We start from the raw sequence: 21,909 nt of genomic DNA, 5'->3' as shown, positions 1-21,909 counted from the left end.
ACCATGTCAGTGCCCAGGTCAACGCAGAGGATGGTTATGGTGCCCAGAGGCAGGGGGATACCGAGGATGATGAACAGCAGGAAGGGGGTGATCTCGGGGATGTTGCTGGTCAGGGTGTAGGCGATGGATTTCTTCAGGTTGTCAAAGATCAGGCGGCCTGGGAAGGATGGTCAACCTTCTGTGAGAAGCACAGAGAGTTCACACCTCCCACAAATCAGCACCTGGACAGAGAGACCACTACAAAGCAGTGTCACAATCCACGAAAGGGTCCGAAGGTCTTAGGCCTTGGCAGCCCCAGTTTTGTTTCTAAATTGTGTGACTAGTAATTAGAGCCATGATTTATTAACGTGCCATATCTGTATACTGTTTGTTCTTGGGTTCAACATGGCTACTATCATCTGATCTCTGAAAATTAAGCAGGGTGGGGCCTGTTAATACTTAGAGCTGTGTGAGAATGCCAGTATAAAAGCCATTAGAAGATTAAGGCTGATTCAGTAACATGGATGGACCTAGAGGTTATCATACTAAGTGAAGTAAGTCAGACAGAGAAAGACAAATGTCATATGATATTGCTTATATGTGGAATCTAAAATATGACACAAATAAACTTATTTACAAAACAGAAACAGACTCACAGACATAGAAAACAAATTTAGGGTTACCAAAGGGGAAAAGGGGGAGGCAGGGAAGAGATAAATTAGGAGTTTGGGATTAGCAGATACAAACTACTGTATGAAAATAGATAAACAACAAGGTCCTACTGTATAGCAAAGAAAACTATATTCAATACCTTGTAATATACTATAATGTGAAAAGAATATGAAAAAGAATATATATGTATATATATGTGCATACATATATACATATGTATATGTGCATACATATATACATATGTATCTATCTATCTGTATCTGAATCACTTGGCTGTACACCAGAAACCAACACAACATTGTAAATCAACTATACTTCAATTTAAATAAAAGTCTGAAGTGGAAAGAGCCTGGGCTTGGGCTCCAATTCCATTTTCTGCCATAACTAGCTTGTGATCTTGGGCACCCCTCACCTTCATTCCTCCTGCCTTGCAAGATGGCTTGAGTCCTTCCCCGACAACCTTTTCTAATACTGTCATCCCTCCCTCCACTCCCTGCTTTACTTATTTTTTTCCATTGCACTTGTCTTCTTTTATTATACTGTTCAGTTTACTTTATTGTCTGTCTGTCTCCACTGGAAATTAAATTACACAAGGGCAGGGATATGTACTTTGATTCCCAATTATAGTATCCCCAGCATCAAGAATAGTGCCTGGTACATAGTCGATACTCAGAAAGTTTATTGAATTGAGTGGATATAAAATACTGAGGATCATACAAGGTCTATGGATTGTCATAGATTTTAATAACATAGCTCCCGGAAGAAATCGGAAATCAGGGAGCCTGGGAAGCAGAATTCTGGGGTTCTCCTGTACGCCAGTGGGTATCGTCTCTGGGAAAGAGGGGGCTTAATTTAGCTCATGTAGTTAATTCATAGATCAGGCTCTAGCTGATCTTGATATGTCAACATCATTCAGACAACAGGTTGCTAGAAAGTCCTCCTGAGGTTGTGGAGTACAGAGTGGTCTCACGGTATAGCTACACCCTGAAACTTACTGTAGACCCACTTGAATCCCCATGAGAGAAGAAAAACAATGCTATGCTGTATTAGAGCCCCACTCTCCCTAGAAAATCTGGACTTCCCTCCAATCTCATAAGGGCTCCGGAGGGTGACGTGCTAAGTACCAGCTGAATCTAATTTGCAAAATTTTGACTTACAGTGATTTCTCCCAGTCTGTACAGGAGGTTGGAGGATGGGCAAAGGAAATGAGAATAATGTATACCAACTCTCACCTGAGTCCGAGCAGGTGAAAGTCGGTACCTACCAACCTGGGCACCCTGCTTCCTCACCCTCCTCCATTCCTGTGACGATGGAGGCAAAGTTGTCGTCCAGCAGGATCACGTCAGCTGCCTGCTTAGACACATCAGAGCCAGCCAGCGATGCCCATGGCAATGCCGACGTCCGCCTTCTTCAACGCGGGGGAGTCATTCACCCCGTCCCCTGTCACTGCCACAATGGCTCCCTGGGTGGAGCACAGAGGGAGTGAAATAATTATTGTGTCAGATTCAGGACCCATCCCAAAGGTCAGTTTGATTCCATCATCCCTTGTTTCTTGATGTAATCATGCTTGGTTTAGGCCTCTTGGCCCTTCCTTCTCCTGCACCTCGTGAGATAGCAAAACTCACAGGGAGCCCCCAGATGGATGCCTGTCTCAGGGGTTCACGATGGGATGCTCTCTGGAGCCTCCTCTAGCCCAGCCCACACATTCCTATGCTTGGTTTGGGGCTGGGCTGTGCCACGCGATTCCCTCCAGATTCTCCAACCCTCCTTGGTCTCCCTTACCAGCCTCTGACATCCCTCTACAATGATGAGCTTCTGCTGGGGGGAGGTCCGAGCAAACACGATCTCAGTGTGGTTTTGGAGGATCTCATCAAGCTGCTCTGAGTTCATATTTTTTAGTTCTGAGCCGTGCACCACAATGGCTTTGACATCCCCGAGGGAGAGGAATTTCAAAAGGCTAGTTCAGAGTGTTGAGAATTCACCAGGTGTCCTGGTGCCCTCTAAGCCATCTTTGCTATAACCTCCTCGTTTCTCCTTTCAACCCCATCTCCTGACTTGTCCCCAGCCACGCACTGTCCCCAGATTGGCACACTGCATTCCTTCCCTCCTCTCCCACCTCCTCCTCCCTCTTCTCTACCTCCTTCTCTGTCCCACCTTCATCGGAAAACCCACTGACATAGTTGCTTGGTCGTTTTCCTATTACGTTTTACTTTGCAGTAAGTAAACTCTATACATCCTACCTATAGAAAGAACCTCCAAAAATGTTAGTGGGTGGGACAGGCTAAAGATGGAGGGGAAAAATGGCAGATCTGAGTTCTTTCAGGGATCTCACCTGGCATTGACCTGGCTGACAGGGACCTTGAGCCGGACAGCAATGTCCTCTGCTGTCTCGGTGCCTTCTGAGATGATGCCCACACCCTTGGCAATGGCCTTGGCTGTAATGGGATGATCCCCTGTTACCATAATCACCTGGGTTGGAAGGGGAAGGAAAAGGAGCAGAATCATTTTCAGAGAGGTCCTGGCTCCTTCAACTCTCTCTCTAAGAACTAACAGATCACTGCTATCATTCCACAGGGTTTAAATAGCTCATTCCCAAGAACTTGTGCTGTCAATCAAAACTCTCGCTACGGTTGGTGGCTTCAACCCATGGGAGTGGGTCAGGGCCATCAGACCGTAAAACACAGGACAATCTGAGCTCTAGTTTTCCCAGGAATAAATCAGGGATTGGGGTGTATTTAACTCTATTCAGAATTGCATTTAATTGCCTCAGAGGATAGTCTGCCTCTTTAAGTTCAAAGACAGAAACACCTACCCGCAGAACAGTGGTAATAAAGGAATGTCTGGAATAATCCATCTGCCTAGCAAAATTTCATCCAGGCCCTCATTCATTTCGATCCTCAGCCTACCTCTCTTCTTCCCACTGCCTCCTCGTGCCCCTGGATCCCACCCCTTTTCTGTATACCTGGGGCCAGCCCTAGTCCTGTCCCCTTCCTCCCCGAAGATCAGGTACTTGTGCTCTGTGCTCTTCTAGCCTTCTGTTCTTTGAGTCCTCCTCGCATCTCTGTGTGATGGCTTGTCTGTCTCTCTCCCCTGCTGGAGAGAGTGGGGCCGTGCCTATGATTCCCTGTTAAGTTTCCAGCCCTAGCATAATTCCTAGCGCATAGTAATCCATCAACAAGCAATTACAGAATGAAGGAAGGATCGCTTCCTGGGAAACACTGCCCATGGTTCCCAAGTGCCCTCCCAGCACATAATTCTCAGGCTCTGGTGGGAGGGAGAAGGGAACTGTCTGACTATGACTCCTGGAAAGGTCAGTCTGTTTACATCCAGAGCGTGGAAATAAGCCTTGAAGGAGTTTTCCCATGAGCCCTCCTCATTCCACACTGGCACAGAGGGCTTGCTGGAAGGAGTGCTAACTAATCTGGGATTACCAGAGACTCAGGAAAGGTGTGCTGTGAGCAGTTACCCACACCACTGGTCTCAAGTGCCCTGGCTTGGTTGTGGGGCACTGGGGCCTCACCAAGTTCAGCCTGGGGGGCACGAGGTAACTGGTGAGGATCTGAGAGGGAACTGCACAGAAGATTAGAAGATTCCAGAGGTGGTTCAGATTGAGCCCTCAGTGATGCCCTTCCAGGCTTACAGTGCCCTGAACGTTTCCTACTGGTTCATCAATAATGACCTGTAGGACATGTGTGGTAGCTAGCCCAGCTTGACCCCTCAGATGGGCCGATCTGCGGTAGTTTCTGGAAGTATCACCTCCATGCCAGGCCGGAGAAGTAAAAACGAAGTCAGTCACCCCAAGAGTGAGTTCCTAGGACACAATTTCACAGAACATTGAGATGCATACATACAATAGAAGCGCAGTTCTACAAAGAATGGCTCCCTTTGAAGTAAAGAGCATCCAGTGGTTTCTGGAATCTGTCAAGTACTAAAGGAATTTCATTTCCAACTTCTCGGTGCTGACTGTACCTCTGGTGTTCCCACGCAGCCTTGCCAGCTGCCCTCTTGTGCCCTTGGCCTCTCTTCCCCCAGATCAGACCCATCTGAGAGAAACGGTCCAGTGGTGGTGACCATTCTGTAGGCCCTCACGGCTCAGCTGCAGTTCTTAGAGGGGGCTGCGTTCATAGCAGGGGCCAAGTGTCTTCATACTACTAAAGGCCTCAGGTGGTGGCAAATAGGATGGTATCATTTTATTTTAGTTTTTTTGTTCTTTTTTTTTTTTTTTTTTGGCCATGCCAGACAGCATGTGGGCTGTTAGTTCCCCAAACAGGGATCAAACCTGCACCCCCTGCACTGGAAGGGCAGTCTTAACCCCTGGACTGCCAGGGAAGTCCCTTATTTTAGTTTTTTAAAATTAAGTTTATTCCAAAGGTCTGAACACGTGGCTCTGAAAAATACCAGTCCCACAGTCAATTGCAAAAACTTTGCTGCCATGCAGCCGTTAACCAGCCTCTTTCAGCAGCCTCATCATATCCATTAGCTTGGCATCAACACCATTTTGGAGTTGACCTTGGAAGGGCCTCCCGTATGGGACAACCCCCTGTATAACCATTACATTTTGTCTTCCTTGAAGGATGGCCTCATGTGTACGTCTTACATTTTCTTAGAGGGAAAAAGGGTGTGATTCAAAATTCCTCACCAAGTCTGCCAAATTTCTGTCAGCTTCGGGTCCAGAAGAAGTAAGAAATTAAAATGTAAACTTGTGCCCAGAACAAGGGCTGGCCCAGAAAGCACCAGGCCTCCTGCTTCAGGTGTCAGCTCCAGGCCGGCCGGAATCCTATTCAGACTGTTACCTATCACAGCTCGCTCTGCCTCAGGCCGTGACCGTGACCGTGTCCTGCTCTGGCAGGCCACCTGGCTCAAATCACCTCTTTGTCTCCTGGTTGGGCCTCCCCGCCGCCCGCCCCCACCCCACAGTAGGCACAACAGTCACAGGTCAAGATGAAGCCATCTCTAGCAGAGAGCATCCAGTTCTCCTTAAATACTTCTAGCCCCGCTCCCTCCAACCTGTCCTCCCAGATATTCCCAGAATATCAAGTATGAGCAGGGAAGGTGACAATACTTAATCTATGAAGATGTATAGGAGTCTTAGAATTTGAAATGTGGGATACAGAGCATCTCAGGCTTAGAGGAATTTTACTGCTGCTATCCCGTGAAGTCCAAAGCCCACCCTGATTAGAGAGGAATTCCCATCTCTGGGTTTGTTCTGCAGCTGTGTTTTACGCTTGGACCACTTCGTTTTGGTTTTTAGCTTTTACTCCTGGACGTACACCTGTTAGGGCAGCTGCTCACCCTGAGTCAGATCCGTTGAGGGCCCCCAGCTCTCAGTCTCTCATTCTCACTAGTGCCTGCTCCAGGCCCCCAGCCCTCTTGGCCTCACCCTTTTTACAACCCATCCAGCAGTAAGTACATTTATATGACACCTTCTACCACTTTGTTACTCCTCGTGTGGCCTGCAGACCAGCAGCAATGGCATCAGCTGGGAGCATGTTACAAACGCAGAATCTTGGGGTGTCCTGGTCTTACTGAATTAGGATTTGCATTCCAACAAAACCCCCAGGCGATTCACATGCACGTTTGAGAAGCGCCGTCTGCGCTTTGTCTGCATGCACATCAGCATCTCTAGGAAAGTTTTTTAAAATACAGATGCCTGGGTCCCACCCTGAGCGTTGCTAATTGAATGGATCTGGAGTATGGCCAAGGCATCAGATTTTTAAAGCTCCCTTGGTGATCCCATTTTATTTTTTAACTTTATTGAAGTATAGTTGATCTATGATGTTGTGTTCGTCCCCTGGTGATTCTAACCTTCAATGCAAGGTGGGATTCTAACTACAGAGGACACTTATTAGTAAGTTCTCTCTTAAGACTGCAACTCATACGCTCAGGAGGCAGAAATCAGTTCAGTTAAACCAAGAACCTACTCTGTCCGAGGTTTTCTACTGTTGATCCAGTTTACGACAAGTGAGGGGCATCTGGGATGCTCCAGTGTTTACCTTAATCCCGGCACTCCGACACTTGCCCACGGCATCAGGCACTGCGGCTCGGGGAGGGTCAATCATGGAGATGAGCCCCACAATACAAAGGTTATCCATGGGAAAATTGATTTCATCGGTGTTAAACTTGAATCCCTTGGAGTAAGTGTTCGGCAGACTCAAGAAGCAGAACCCTAGAGAGAGACAGAAGAAAGGACCAGTAGTCATTCCACTGTCTATGTCTCTATCCTGCTCGCCCCAACCTCTAGATTTTTCACCCCACAACTAATGACTGTTTTGATGCCACTCTTCAAAGGCTTCTCCCACAGGTCCCTCACCTAGCACGCGTTCCCCCAGACCGCCCAGTTCCAAGTAGGCATTCTGGAAGGCTTCCTTCATTTCATCATCCATTGGGTACTCCTGCCCTTTCAGAAGGTAAGTAGAGCAAAACTCTAAGATCCTCTCAGGCGTCCCCTTCATGATCGGTGCGTGGGTCTGGGAGCCGTCCTCCCAAAGGTGGATGGACATCTAGGGAGAGGAGAGGAACAGGAGGAGAGAGCGAGGTTTGGGGCAAAAAAGCAAGGGTAAGGTTTCTGAGGGTAAAGCCGACAGGCAAGCTGTTCATACCTCCATTTCCTTTGTCCCCTAAACCAGCGCAGCCCCCCTCCCTCCAGCCAAATCCCACCTTTGGTTGAGCCCACCCCTCTCCCTTGCAGGAACCCCCAGCCTGGTATTACTTGCACAGGAATCTGTTATCTTCTCAGCCAGACTGGACGTGAAGGGCAGCCCAGGCACTCTCCCCTCCCTGCTTCCTCTCTGCCTGGGTGGCTAGAAGCAGAAGTCATGGGGCCACAGAGACAGCAGAGTAGACAGGAAAGAAAACTTAGAGTCAAACACCTGTGCTCTAGGGCCAGCAGGGATGCTTTCTTAGCTTTGTGACCTCAGGGCAGTCCACTTAACCTCTCCAAACCTTAGCTCCTTTGATAAAATGTAAAAGGTTCTGCATTGCCCACCTCATTGGGTTTTTATAAAAGAAAGATAATATTTGTAAAGAATATATTGAAAAACACTGACAGTTCTTTACCATGGTTGTTTGAGCCTGAAGGACGGGATTAGGACGAATAGTAATAACAACACTTATTGAGCACTTACTATGTGCCAGCCACTGTTCCAAGTGCTTTACATGAGTTGTCACTTAATCCTCGCAGCTACTACCCTGTAGTAGTACTATCAATTTCTTTATTTTATAGATGACAAAACTAAGGTTAAGCTGTGTCCAGAATCACACAGCTAGAAAGTAGAGGCTGTCAAGGAAAGAACCCAAATTGACTCACTTTAGAACATGCTCTCTTAGCCAACCTATGCTCTGAGTTCCTTGTTAACTCTGTCATCACACACTTAGTGGTGAAGTCTACTTAAAATTTATGAGTGTTGCTTTGTTTTTATTAATACTGTCTTTTATTTTTTCCCAAAAGAATAAAGTTACCTATTCACTTTGAGTTACCAAACTCTTTAAGCATTCTGACTTGTTTAGTTTGACACTGAATCGTGGTTGCTTCTTATGTTTTTATGTTCATTTTGGGGACTGATGAATAAACTGTTTTCCAAGTGTTGCCAGTAGAATTTGTATAATCACATCTTTCATAATTTTGTTTATATGTTGAATGTACTGTTATGAATTTTTTTTTTACCCAATAAACAGAACACGTCTCAAAACCAAAAAGAAGAAAAAAAAAGAATATATCGAAAACTGTGAAGCACAGTGCAAAAACTGGTTAGCCATTCTAGCCCCATGTCTCCTGGAAACATGGCACGGCCCCTGAGAGGGGCTCGACGGTACGAGTTGGGGGTCCCTGTGCCTCAGCTGGGGAGGGGAGAGCGTAGTCAGGAAGGGAACCTGAGGAGACAACTTGAGGACAGAGAAATAAGATCAGTTTCATTTTTCATTTTCCTGTGATCTCTGATCTGGGAAAAGGAACTGTCTCTGGGTTTCCTCTTATGCTCGACAGGAAATTCCTGCTACGTAGCCTGTTGGGTAACAAAATCAGCACACTGAGTGGAATTGAGCTGTGGTACCGAGGGGACCAGACTGTACCGGCCCAAGGAGAAGCTGGGTGGGAAACCTGGGTGTAAAATGTGGTTAAAACGGCTTCTTTGGAAACTTTCCCAAAACTGTTATATTCAAAATATACTTAAGCAGTTAAGAGGGGAAACCTAAACTCATGTAAGGAGAAAGCTGTAAAAAAAAAATTTTCTGAGCGCTTAAAACCTATTTGTTGACTATTTATCGGAGATTATCAGAGACGGCAGCAAGACCTGCTTAAGCTAGTAATTTGAGTACAGAAGCATCACATCTTCATAGAAAATTACAGGTGAAAAAGATGGGAGAAATCGTGAAATATCAGAACAGAGAAACTTCTTCCTTTCATTTTGATCTCAGAGACGGAAAGAGACCAGGCCTTGCAAACGACCGCCAGGCTAAGATGTCCCTTGCAGGCCAGAGCCTCTGACTGTCCCAAGAACAAGCTGATTAAGGCAGGTTGTTCTTGGGTACGGAGCAAAAGGAGCCAGAGGGGTTTCCTTGGACCCCCCAAGCAAGCCCCGCCAGAGCTGGGTAGCTTGCAGGCTGGCCGAGCACACTTGGTGCAGAGAAGGATTTTGCTGTTTGAATTTGATATTCGGTAGCTCAGAAAAGGCACTAATGTTGTCATTTGGGGGAAAGGTTGCTATTTTGTTGCATGTCCCATCAATGTCATGGGTATGTTTTACTTTTATTTTGAATCTTGTGGAAGGAGAGGTACCTAATTCTTTCCAGTCGAAGGCTTTAATTGGGCCCTGCCAAGCACAAAATTCCTGTCTGGTTAGTGAGGTCACTAAACGTCAGGAAAAAGTGGAAATAAGTTTGCAGTTTGGGCGTAGGGGACCTATCTTCTTACACTGATGAAAAGTCAGATGAGACAAAAAACTATGAATCTGTTTCTTTAACTTTTACTCATTCAGCATTCAGGGTGAAAATATAGGTAATTTGGTTTAAAAAGATCTATATAGCTTTTGTTATGGCTTTTTTTTTTTTTTTTTTTTTTTTTCCGGTACGCGGGCCTCTCACTGCTGCGGCCTCTCCCGTTGCGGAGCACAGGCTCAGCGGCCATGGCTCACGGGCCCAGCCACTCCACGGCATGTGGGATCTTCCCGGACCAGGGCACGAACCCACGTTCCCTGCATCGGCAGGCGGACTCTCAACCACTGCGCCACCCGGGAAGCCCTGTTATGGCTTGTTTTTTAGTTACAAAAATTGTTTTTTCTTGTGACAAAAACTTTTAAGATCTATTCTCTTAAGCAACTTTCAAATATAAAAGTATGGAACGCCTCTTGAATTTGCCTGTCATGACGGGGCAATGCTGATCTTCTCTGGATTGTTCTAGTCTTAGTGTATGTGCTGCTGAAGTGAGCACTATTATGTGTTTTTTAAGACACAAAACCAAAACTGACTTTTGGGAGTTGAATTTCTTCTCTGTTACCCACACCTGATGTCTGACCTTTACGGTAGTACATAAATTTGGAGAATTCCACTCCCCTAAGTAAATCACGATTGCCCCATATGAGTCAGAGCTTAGCTGCTAGAGCTCCTATCATGGTGATGCCACCGTTCCCTCCTTTCCACACTTTCCTCAAAGTGTGCCAGGGTTCTCACGTGGGAGGGAAGTACTGGGTTTCTTGTCCCTCACATGCATTTTACTGTTAGGGCCACCACTGTCCCTCCCTCAGCATTTCTCCTTCCCTTCAGTCCTCCTTCCCTTGTCAGTCCTCCCTGGATCATGGACAAAACGGCCCTGGGAAAACAGCTTCGCAAACACTCTGGAAAGCCCTGACCGCCTACCTGATGGCAGCTGCTAGAACTGCAGGCACGGAATGAAAAGAAATATTTGATGACTAGTGAGATAAGATGCCTCAGGGAAGTGACTGGCAAATCCAACATATTCTGCAACAGCAAATTTCACAGTTGCCACAGAGACGCCTTTAACGTGACTTTCTCCAGCCAGCCTTTGCTGCCTATGGACATTTCAGCACTTTATGACCTGCTCTCTGCACAAGTGGCGTAGCCTCAAGTCTGCTTACGACTGAATGCCTCTTCCTTTATCATCTATGCCTGCATTTACCTGTTTGCCACTTTCCCTTAAGGTGACCCTTCCTCCTACCTGGGGTGCTGAGTATCCACCGTATCTGTTCTACAGCTCAGACATAAAGGCAAAGGCAAAGCTCCCGTTTCCCCAGAGGACAAGCCCATCCCCCACTGCTATCTTCCTACCGTTGTCGGTTCTGTACCTGGTACTTGTTGGTAGAATTAAAGGGAATTTCTGCCACCTTGGGGCTTTTCTCTCTCATCTCCTTCACAGAGCTGTAAGACTGCTCGATGAACTTGAGGAGGGCTGACTCAGAAGCATCCCCTGCTGTTGCCCACTGCCGGGATGGAGTTGGTATAATGAGCCCGAGAGGCAAGGCACCTGGGCTTGCCAGTGGTGTCAAGGAGAGGAACAGAATGGGGAGGGGTGCTGGGGTCATCACCGAGGGCCAGAAAAGAGATATTGAGGGGAGAGGGCAGGTTATACCCTGGACACTGAGGTACCCTTTACTCCCTTGGGCCTGACACCTTAGCTATGGGAAGGTACTCCTGATTAGCCTTAAAATCAGCCCGGTTGCAGAGGCCAGCGATTCGGGCCAGGATAAACCAGGTATCAGAGCCCTTGGCAAATGAATTCCCTAGGGAGAGAGAACAGAACTGTCATCAGGGATAGGAGAGCTTAAAGCAGGAGTTTATTCACACCCCTTCTGCGCCCAGATGCTTCTCAGAGACAACATTTCATCTCCTCCACACCTCCCTGCTCTCCTCTCACTTTGCAGCTACCTTCTTGCTGTCTGGACTCACCACGCCCTGTCAGCTACTCATCACATTCCCCACATCCTTCCACTCTCCGACCGCCAACGCCACTAGTCACCAGTCTGTTCTTCGCTGGTGTCAGCCTCATAGATGGTCCTTTCGAACCACAGGTGGGCGACGGTCATGCGGTTCTGGGTGAGGGTGCCCGTCTTGTCAGAACAGGTGGTGGAGGTGGAGCCCAGTGTCTCCACCGCCTCCAGGTTCTTCACCAGGCAGTTCTTCCGAGCCATGCACTTGCCTGTCAGGGTCAGACACGCCTAAGGCCGTGAACAGGGGAGAGGGGAAACGGAGAGGAGAGCTCGGCTGCTCACAGCGCTTTGTGTTTTTGGAAATCTGATTGTTTTCACTGCTCTTTTAATTTTTTATATTTATTTCCCTTTTGTTACCACCTAGTCTTTAGAAACCCCATCTGTGGCTATGGGAAAGGAAATTAGGAAAGTGATTTCGGTTTGTACTTTATGGCAGAGTTTCAAAAGAAGAGTGCTTTCTTTTACCAGGGTATCATAGAGAATGATCTATTCCCCCTGGAATATTCCTCTCCCCCTCGATCCTTTGATCTTTTCTGTTCTGCAGCCTCTTCTCCATTCAAGTTCAAGCCACACTTCTTTCTCAAGTCCAGTCTTTCCAGGGACCACGGTGAGCGCTAACCTTTGATTGTGGCATAAGGTGCTCTGTGTGGAGGAGGGTTGTACCAGTAGTTTAAAAAAGGAGTGGGGAGGAGAGAATGATGAAACTGAGAAGGACTGTTGCAGCGCTGAGAATGACTTGAGAAGTCACTTAAACCAAAAGGTTTTTGTTGACCATAAATCCAGTGAAAGTCAGGTGTGGGGCAAGGTTATTTTAAAAACGAATGAATTCTTAGGCTGCGGTTATGTACAGAATTCTAATCATGGAGTTATTATTTATTTACACAATATCATGAGTACTGATGTTTTTGTGCTAGTCTAACCACACCCTGGGTATTATTCTCATTTCCATTTTAAGAAGGGTATTGATAAAGGAGAGCATACCCCAAACAGGTGATCAGCAAGACAAGGGGTCTGAAGATGTGTCACAGGAAGAAGGGCTAAGGGAAAAGGGATTATACGACCTCTCCCCTGGAGAGTTTGAGGGGACATAATGGCTATTGTCAAAGATCTAAAGGGTTGGGCTTCCCTGGTGGCGCAGTGGTTGAGGGTCCGCCTGCCGATGCAGGGGACACGGGTTCGTGCCCCGGTCCGGGAGGATCCCACATGCCGCAGAGCGGCTGGGCCCGTGAGCCATGGCCGCTGAGCCTGCGTGTCCGGAGCCTGTGCTCCGCAACAGGAGAGGCCGCAACAGTGAGAGGCCCGCGTACCGCAAAAAAAAAAAAAAAAAAAAAAGAGATCTAAAGGGTAGGTTTGTAGAAGAGAGAGAATCGACTTATTTTGTATTTCTTCAGATGGGAAAACTGGGACCAGACAGGGAACCGTATGTCTGCTCAGTATAATGAAATCCAGCTAGAGCAATCCAACAATGAAATGAAGTCAGATAAAAAGGGGTGGGCTTCCCATGACTAGAAATCATCATCATCTCCTACAGGTTTTTTTTTTTTTTTTTTTGATGTACGCGGGCCTCTCACTGTTGTGGCCTCTCCCGTTGCGGAGCACAGGCTCCAGACGCGCAGGCTCAGCGGCCATGGCTCACGGGCCCAGACGCTCCGCGCCGGACCGGGGCACGAACACGTGTCCCCTGCATCGGCAGGCGGACTCTCAACCACTGCGCCACCAGGGAAGCCCTCCTACAGGTTTTATGCAGGGTATCTGGCATTGGTTGAAAGGTTGAATTTATATGGGCTTTGAAGTCCTTTCCAGCAAGAGTCTATAATCCTAAATTAATCTTCTTCCATGAACTGATGAATAAATTGGGGCCCGGAGGGCAGTGAGTTGGCCAGATTCACCAGCCAGTACACCCAGGACTGGAACTCACTCCCGGTGATTGATAATCTATGCTTTCTGCTTTGTAACTCACTTCTTTTCTCATTAAAGAGAGAAGGCACCGGAAAATAGGGGTGAAGGAAGTCAGTGTAATTTGGGAGCTCAATGTACTCTGCACATGAGAGTACTCTGCCACTCTTTCTGTTCAGCCACGAAAGAGATACTAGTGATTTCATTTCCTTGGGGTTGTTTGTCTGTCCTGGGGCCACACTCCACCTTAGCTACTCACAGTGATGGTGGCCAGCAGCCCCTCAGGCACGTTGGCCACAATGATGCCAATAAGAAAAATAACAGCCTCCAGCCAGATGTAGCCCAAGATAAGTGAGAGCCCAAAGAAAGTGACACCGAGGAAAACAGCCGCTGCTGTGATCAGATGCACGAAGTGTTCGATCTCCATAGCAATGGGGGTCTGGCCCACTGCCAGGTCAGAGGCCAGCGAGGCAATTCGGCCCATCACCCCGTGGAGTCTCCTGTGGCAATCACGATGCCCCGGGCTGTCCCTGTGGATGAAGGGGGAAGTCTGAATTGGAAAGGCTGTTGGGTTTGGTTCCTACAAAGAGAAAACTGTCAACAGTCAAAAACAAGGTGGAAACTCAAGCTCCCCTGAGAGGTTATAATGTTCTACTGTCTTTACAGTTCGCTTATGCAAGTGAAGGTCTCCTCATCTGAAGAATCTCTGAAGAGGTTTCACAGTTCTCCAGAGATACCCAATTTTATTGCCTAATTGCCTTCACTGTCAAGAAGGTCTTTGTTACACTTAGTCTAAATCTCTTCCATTGCCTATATGTTTCTTATTTTGTTCTCAGCAGCTGAAGAGCTTCTCCAGCCCCAGGAATAGTGGTTACCCTTCTGCTAGAATCCTGTGTTCCAATATCTCCCCATCCTCTAACCCAGGGCTACTCAATTTGCCGCCCCCATCCCCAGGAGACATTTGGCAAGGTCTGGAGGCACATTTGGTTGTCACGACTGAGGTTGCTACTGGCACCTAGTGGGCAGAGAGCAGGGATGCTGCCAGGCATCCTGCAACTCACAGGACAGCCCTCCTCTCCCGATACCACGAAGAACAGCGCGGCGCAATTGTCAGCAGTGTCGAGGTTGAGAAACTCTGCTCTGACCGAGCCTCTTCTCTGTTTTGCTGGCTGGAGCCAGTCTGCCCCCTGCTGGGTGGCAGAGGCCATAACATGGCCCCTGAATCAGACGGGGAACTTGACATACCCAGGATGTAGCTTGAAATGAGGGGCCCCACAAGGTTCTTTGCTCAAAATAATTCTTCCTGCTTTACCATGATGGCTGAAATTCCTACCATTAAAGTTACAGTCAGAATCACCCAGAAAAGCAACATATTATGGAAATAGCACTTATTTTCGAATCAGAAGGACTCAGGGCTAGAAGTTCAACTTCCAAGGTACTAGCTGTTCACCCTGGAGTAAGTTACTTAAACTCTCTGAGACTCAGGTTTCCTCATCTTTAAAATGGGGTAAAAGCATCTACAAAGCTGTGAGAATTAAATGTTTTTAAAAGAGCCTAGAACAGGGTTGGGCACATAGTAGGCACTCAAATATTTGTTTCTTTTTTTTCTCCACTTAGATGAATTTAAGGTCTCCAGAAGGATGGCTAGAAAATCACACATACGCCTTGCAGGGTATCTCTAATCTGGCAGCTCCCACGAACATCATAGCATGAAGCGGCCAGTCCATTTTCAAGGTCACCTTCAGCATTATGAGTCTGAGAGCAGGTTCTGCTCCGACCGGCAGTAGACGAGTGAGGTCACTGCTATGTGAAGGGTGGTTCTGGAACGCCTCACAGTATGAGGCACACTGCAGGTGAGCAGGAAGATACTAAAATAATTGAGAGGTGCTGAGGGGGTTTATTTTCGCAGTGGGTAGGGGTGGTTAGGGTATGGTGTCGCTTATAGTCATTTTGTGCCGTGGTTTAATCTAGTTCTTCATTTTTCTTCCTTCTGCTATGGTTTTCGCCATGCTTGGAGAGACAGGATTTAATAACGAATCCCAATGTGTCTAGAGAGGGGGAAGGTTGATGTCAACCTTGGGGAAGGTTAAGAAGGCCAAGCCTCCCATATTCCAGGCTAGACTGACTTCTTCCTACGCCTTCTATACAATGCCAGAGAAATAGCTTACCATCTCCCCCCTACCCCCCATGAAGATGCATGAGAACCCAAAGAGAGATGTTTGTACCAGCAGCCCCGTCAAGGGCCACAGTGATGAAAGCAGAGAGGCAAGGGCCTAGGATAAAGGTTAAAGTGATGCTACCTGTTTGCAGATTGCACAGGGATTCCTCAGTTTAACAGTCAAGAGCTCCTTCAACCTAATTCCACCCTCTTGGTCACATCTTGGGTCCCTCTAGCCTCCTATTAAAGCCTTCTCTATTCTAGTCAGATCCCTGTTTCTTAGATGGAATTCCATCATCCACTTTCCCTGTTACTTGAAGCATATAATTTGTTGATGAAAAGCCTACTTTGGAAGGACAAATCTGAGCAAATTTCTTCCTAAAATTTAATAATAGGAATCTCATGTTTTTGGAGGAAGCTTGCTAACTTGCATCTTTCTGTTCAATCAAGTTAAAAAAATTTTTTTAATATATATTTTATTTTCTAGTTGGATTCTTCTTCAGTCTTAATGGTACTCTACTCCTTTAAGCTATTTCCAAATTAAATAATTTTATTACCAGAGGGGTCATTAGCAAGCTTTATTCCAGGGGAGGTTCTGTGGAAAGAGCATGGGCTTTGGAGACAGACCTACATTAGAATCCTTGATCCTCCTCTTTTTTGTTGAGTTGTGCTCTTGGGTGCTGCATTTAATTTCTTTGAACCTTGGGCTTTCACGTGTAAAATAGGAATAATATCTGTTGTATAGTCTTGTTAGAATCAGAGATTTCTGTGGCACTTGACACGTGCTAGGCATTCAATTAAAGAAGAGCTATTTCTTAGACACCCAAACATTTATTCTTAAGCATAAATGATGGTTTTCATGTGTGTTCCAGAGAGTTTTGCAGGCCTTCTTAAGCAGAAAGGATGAAGGAGGGGTTGACATAATGATATTGAGCCCCTTGGTACCACTTTGGCCAGAGCTGTCTCCCAGTTCAAGGATGCCCTAGATGCTAAGAACAAAGCCAAAGGTGTGAAGGGCACCTCTGGTAACTCAGATTTCCAATGCCAGTACCCTCTCCTGGGATAGTGAGAAGTTAGGGCTTACTTCAGGAGAAGAGTGACTTAGCAGAGCTGAATAATTTTCCTCCCTTCTGTGCTATTTTCAGCTCATAGAGCATAGTCCATTCACTAGATAGAATAAAAATAGCTACACTTATAGGGCACTTAGAGCGTGTTAGGTCTCGCGCTAGGCATTTTATTATGCATTATCTCCTTTAACCCACATAAAAATCTATGGAGTAGTGACTTTTAGTATCATCAGTGTACAAATGTGGAAATGATGGCTTTGACCTTTCATCAAAGTTTGTATAGCTCATGAGGGATGAAGAACGTAGACTATTTACTGGCTGTTACCTTCCCTACTGCCCTTAGAAGATAGAGAGGTCTGGAAATCTTTGTTTCAATCTTTGCTTTTGAATGTAGGCTACTTATGATGCGATATTCACCTTCCACACAGTTGGTGGAGAAGAAGCAGATATTTTGGGTCTCCAGAGGGTTCTCATTGGTGAAATCAGAGGAGCGGGATTGGGGCTCTGACTCTCCTGTCAAGGATGAGTTGTCCACCTGGGATGGGAGAGAGGACAGGTCATGGAAAAAAAGCACCCACATCTTCATTATTGACATGCAGAGAGAAGCATAAACTTACACACCACTGTGATCTCAGATCTGCACTTGTGACTTCTCAAGGTTCTGAACAATAAGATCATATTTTTTTGAACTGAGTCCAGGTCACTTCAGTGCTCTAAGACCATACTTGGCCTCCTTCCATAGCGTTTCACATCCCCTCACCTTACATCCTTGTGAAGAGATAAGCCGGATGTCAGCAGGGATCCGGTCTCCCCGCTTCACTTCTACCAGGTCTCCTACCACCACGTCTTGTACAGGGATCTGAATCTTCTCTCCGCCTCGGATTACCAGAGCTTGCTGTGGGAAGGTGTTAGGGTCATTTCCAAAGCTTTTTGCTCCCCTCATCCAGTTCCTGGTCTCTTTCCCTCTGACTCCCTTTTCTTACACTGTCACTCACCCCATCATTCTCGAAGGTCTCTTGCAAATTCTTACCATCGCTCTCTGCAGGGCCCTTTGATGCTCCTCTCACTAAACTATGAGGTCTATCTTTCCATTCCTACACTTAGGCTTGGCTGTACGGCTTGCTTTGGCCCATAGGACATTAGCAAATGTAGTGCAAGCAGGCACGTAGAAAGTGCTTGCACACTGGGGCTTGCCCTCTGCCACCATATTGAATGTGCTCAAGCTACCCTCCTGGAGGGAGAAAGATGATAAGGAGAGAGGCCCCAGCTGTCCATGACATCTCAGCTGAGGCCCCAGACACCTGAATGAAGTCTTCCAAGGCCACCCAGCACCAGCCTAGGTCAGCCCAGATCGGAAGAACAGCCCAGCCCCAGAATTGTGAGAAATACTATGGTCATTGTTTTGAGCCACTATGTTTCGGGGTGGCTTGTTTAGCAGCAAAAACTGATAGCCTCCAAACTCCTGCTTCATTCTACCAAAACGTTTCCACTGAACTCTTACCCAAGGAAGGAATTAAGTTACGTTGACACCATAGGGAGAAGAAGCTCCTGGGCTATAATGCTAGAACATGATCGTGTCATTGGGAAACTTTGGAGCTTATTCCTTTCCAAGCTTTCAAGCCCTGTGCCTAGGAACCCGCTTCTACTGTCATATTATTTCCAGGTTCTTTAGAAAAGTTTTATTTGAAAATAATCTAAACTTTCAAAAGAGTTGCAAGGATAAAAATTGTACCAAGAACACCCATATAACCTGTACCCAGATTCATCTGTTAGCATTTTACCCCATTTGCTTTGTCATTTGTTCCCTGTCTCTCTATATGTGTGTATGCGAATATTTTTTTCCTGAACTATTCGAGGGCAAGTTACATACATCATGATATTTTATTGTACATACTTCAATGTGCATTTCCCAAGAATTAGGATATTAAATAACCATAATAAAGTTATCAAATTCAGTAAATTTCATATTGACACAATACTTTCACCTGCTGTCTGCATTCCAGTTCTGTCAATTGACCCCATATATCCTTTACAGCATTATTTTCTGCTCCAGCACAGGATTTGGTCTAGGGTCAGATATTACATTTAGCTGTCATGTCTCTTCAGCCTCCTTTAATCTGGATCACTTCCCTCGCTGTTCTTTGTCCTTAAGGCCATCGACATTTGAAGAATCCACCCTCCCTTTGCCCCACCCCCCCTCTGCCCCACCCCCCCTTTTGGGAATAGAACCCTAAAAGATTTGGGGTTTCAGATTATGCTCATTGGATTCAGATCATGCATTCCAGACCAGACCACTTCACGGATGTTATTGTGTTTTTCTCAGGGTACTTTTAAGGCCTGATAGAGTAAAACCTAAGTGAATGTCACCCTCATTACCAGCCTCACTCAGTTCACTCACCGTAGGAAATAATTCTTCAGGGGACGCACAAATCATGCATTTGGCTACATTCTACACATCCTCCCACTATATCCTTCCACATGAATCCTACCTGAGGTACCATGATCTTAAAAGACTCCATGATCTTGGAGCTCTTGGCCTCCTGATAATAGGAGAAGCAGCCGGTGATGATGACCACGACTGTTAGTACAATGCCGAGGTACAGATGGGGGTTGGGAAACAAAGGGCTCATCAGTAGGTCCTTTTCTTCTTCATCCTCAGAAAGTCAGCTTGCAAGGGTAACAGCCATTTTTCCAGGTGGAAGAAACCATGGGACTCGGTGGGAGAGCACAGGGGCTGAGAAGAGTCTGAGACAGGCCTGGTTCTCTGGGCTTCCTTGTTAAGGAACCCGGAGCTACAGTGAGGGGCCAGCAAAATCCCAGGCCCGAGAAAGCCTATATCTTCCTCTCCAGGAAGGCTATTCATGAGGTAGAGTGTGGCTATTGAGGGAGATGGAGAGGAAGGATAGGAAGAGATTAAAATTCTATGAAAGGGAATGGACAGCAAAGTGCTTTGATGACCAGTTGGGAAGATAATCAAAGGATAGCAAGTTTCTGGGGGGAACGTTGTATCTCAGGGAGCTGAGTCAGGAGCTATCTAGATAAGAGGGAAACCAGGAAGGACCAAAGCTTCCTTAGAAAATCCTGGGAGTATAGGGATTTGGGCCAGAGGACTTCAGGAGTGCTAGGCTTCTGAGCAGAAGAGTATCGAGGGCTAAGCAGACACTGGGCTTGGCAGTAATAGTTGAACAGACTCACATTATCTTTGGTAGGGTCCTCATGGAAATATAACTGGATGCCATAGGCCACGAAGCAGAGACTGGCACCAGTCCACAGTAGGAGGGAAAAGCCGCCAAACAGTTGTTTACAGAATTTAACCCATTCTGGAGCGGTAGGGGGTGGGCTAAGTGTATTGGGTCCATCTCGAGCCAGGATTTCCTGTGCCTCTTCAGGGCTATGGCCCTGTGTGGAAAAGAAATAGGAGTGGATGGAGAACCATGAAACCGGACCAGTCTCCCATGCTCCTCCTTGGTTACCAGATGGCCATCCCAAGCCCCTCCAATGAAGAAATTCTAGAGTTAGGGGAACTTACATTTTGAGGGCTTTTATTTAAGTTTATTTGTGGTCATTGTATTAGTGGTTATAGTTGCAACAGCAGCAGCAATAGTGATAATAGCAGTAATAAATGATTTTGCTGTTGAACCAGCAGTTCTCAAAGTGTGGTCTGGGGACCCATGGGGTCCTGAGACCCTTTCAGGCGGGGTCCACAAGGTCAAACAATTTTCAGAATAATACTAAATTGTTCGTCTTTTTCCCTCTCATCCTCTTAAGTATACTGTAGAATTTTCCTAAGGCTACAGGGCACATAATAGCATAATAGCGTTAATGTTGAAAATATATGAGCATCTAGCTGTCTTCTATTAAAAAGTTAGACATGAAAGAGATTTGCAAAAATGTAAAATGCCACTAATTTTTTTTTGTTTTGAAAAACATAGTTATTTGTCATAAAAATATTATCTGTACTAATATATAATGGTTGTTTATAAATGAGTTAGGAAATACTTTTTAATTTTCTCAATTTTAATTTCTAATATGATAAATATAAGTAGATGTAATCCACATAAGCAAAAGCTCTTTGGGGTCCTTGATGGGTCCCGAGGACAAAGGTTTGAGAGGTGCTGCCCTAACCCATCCTCATTCTCTCATCGAATCCTGAACCCTCTTTGCATAGTTACCATTTCATCTTTTTCTGAGTGTGTGTCCTTGGCTGGGCGCAGGTTAAGGGTAAAAACATTGACCTTGAACTTAGGGGCTAGATTTCTAGCCCTGCTTTTGTCCTGGCAGCCTCAAGGTCGGGAATGGAGACCCTCTGCCTCCCTCAGGGAGTTCCTTCACTCACCTTGGTTAGGTCCACAGACTATTTGGTGCTCAGCTCGTCCAAGGTTAATTTGTGATCACCCTGAGGGGACAGTAGAGTCATTGAGGGACAGGGAGTGACGCATCATTTCTAGGGGAAACATTTTGGGGAAGAGAGGTGGCACTGGCCTGTGTGATCAGTTTTCAAGGTGAGATGTTAGAAGCCTGAGGGTTGAGAGAGGTTTTTGGAGGGCAATTTGTCAGCACCCATTTCGGGTGTTCTTACCATGACCACTTCCTTCTTCAGGTCCTCCATCTCTCTCTTTTTTGTCCTCTTCATCTTTCTTTTACTCATTTTAGGACCCTTAGGTCTTGGGCTTGGATTCTGCTCATGAGGTGTCATGGTCCCTTTTCTCCCTCCAAGCCTCATGGCTCTCCCTGGATATGGCTGCCCCAGATCAACCGGTGGGAAGAAAGCAAAGAGAGTGAGGGGTGTGAGGGAATCAGGAGGAAGGAGGGGGAGAGGGGTGAGAGGAAGAATGGCTGAGCCGGGGGAGGACCGAAGGAGAGAGAGAGGGAGGGTGGTCGGGAGGCAGCGGTGAAGCCCTAGATGGGGGAGGAGGAGGTGTCAGGAAGGAGGGCACAGGAGGGATGAGAGGAGCCTGGGGCCTGCGGTATAGGAAGGAGAGGGGTGAAGAGAGGGAGTCGAGGAAATGAAGTGTGGAGAGTACTATGTACCTAAGTGATGAAGATGCTGCAGGGCCCTGAGCAGGTGGGAAGTGCAGTGGGCTTCAGGGCACGCTGGGAGCTCCCCCCAGCACCGAGGCAACAACCAGGCCTGTTGTCACAAAGACCTCAGGAAAGTTCTAACTGAGAATCCACAAGTCTCAGTCTCTGGGTTTGAGAA

The 21,909-nt window shown here is 46.6% G+C and overlaps 1 protein-coding gene and 1 pseudogene across 1 annotated transcript in view; both read right to left on the bottom strand.

Moving 5' to 3' along the window:
* The window catches only part of LOC116755861 (sodium/potassium-transporting ATPase subunit alpha-4-like), a 29,206-nt gene extending 7,774 nt beyond the window's left edge, over positions 1 to 21,432 (bottom strand). The window contains 18 exon segments of the mRNA XM_032635881.1: positions 3 to 157; positions 1,941 to 2,028; positions 2,030 to 2,113; positions 2,434 to 2,608; positions 2,984 to 3,120; positions 6,645 to 6,817; positions 6,962 to 7,151; positions 10,947 to 11,081; positions 11,272 to 11,381; positions 11,618 to 11,816; positions 13,744 to 13,971; positions 13,974 to 14,014; positions 17,127 to 17,244; positions 17,470 to 17,604; positions 19,199 to 19,314; positions 19,907 to 20,108; positions 21,046 to 21,105; positions 21,289 to 21,432. Of these exon segments, the coding sequence (XP_032491772.1) occupies positions 3 to 157; positions 1,941 to 2,028; positions 2,030 to 2,113; positions 2,434 to 2,608; positions 2,984 to 3,120; positions 6,645 to 6,817; positions 6,962 to 7,151; positions 10,947 to 11,081; positions 11,272 to 11,381; positions 11,618 to 11,816; positions 13,744 to 13,971; positions 13,974 to 14,014; positions 17,127 to 17,244; positions 17,470 to 17,604; positions 19,199 to 19,314; positions 19,907 to 20,108; positions 21,046 to 21,105; positions 21,289 to 21,432 (2,490 nt within the window).
* Positions 9,975 to 10,075, bottom strand: LOC116745295 (annotated as a pseudogene).
* Positions 21,433 to 21,909: the final 477 nt, after the last annotated feature.

The sequence above is a fragment of the Phocoena sinus genome, chromosome 1 (assembly GCF_008692025.1).
Source record: "Phocoena sinus isolate mPhoSin1 chromosome 1, mPhoSin1.pri, whole genome shotgun sequence".
NCBI classification, from domain to species: Eukaryota; Metazoa; Chordata; class Mammalia; order Artiodactyla; family Phocoenidae; genus Phocoena; species Phocoena sinus.
Note: the sequence above shows the minus strand (reverse complement) of the source record. Positions and strands in the feature narration are given on the sequence as shown.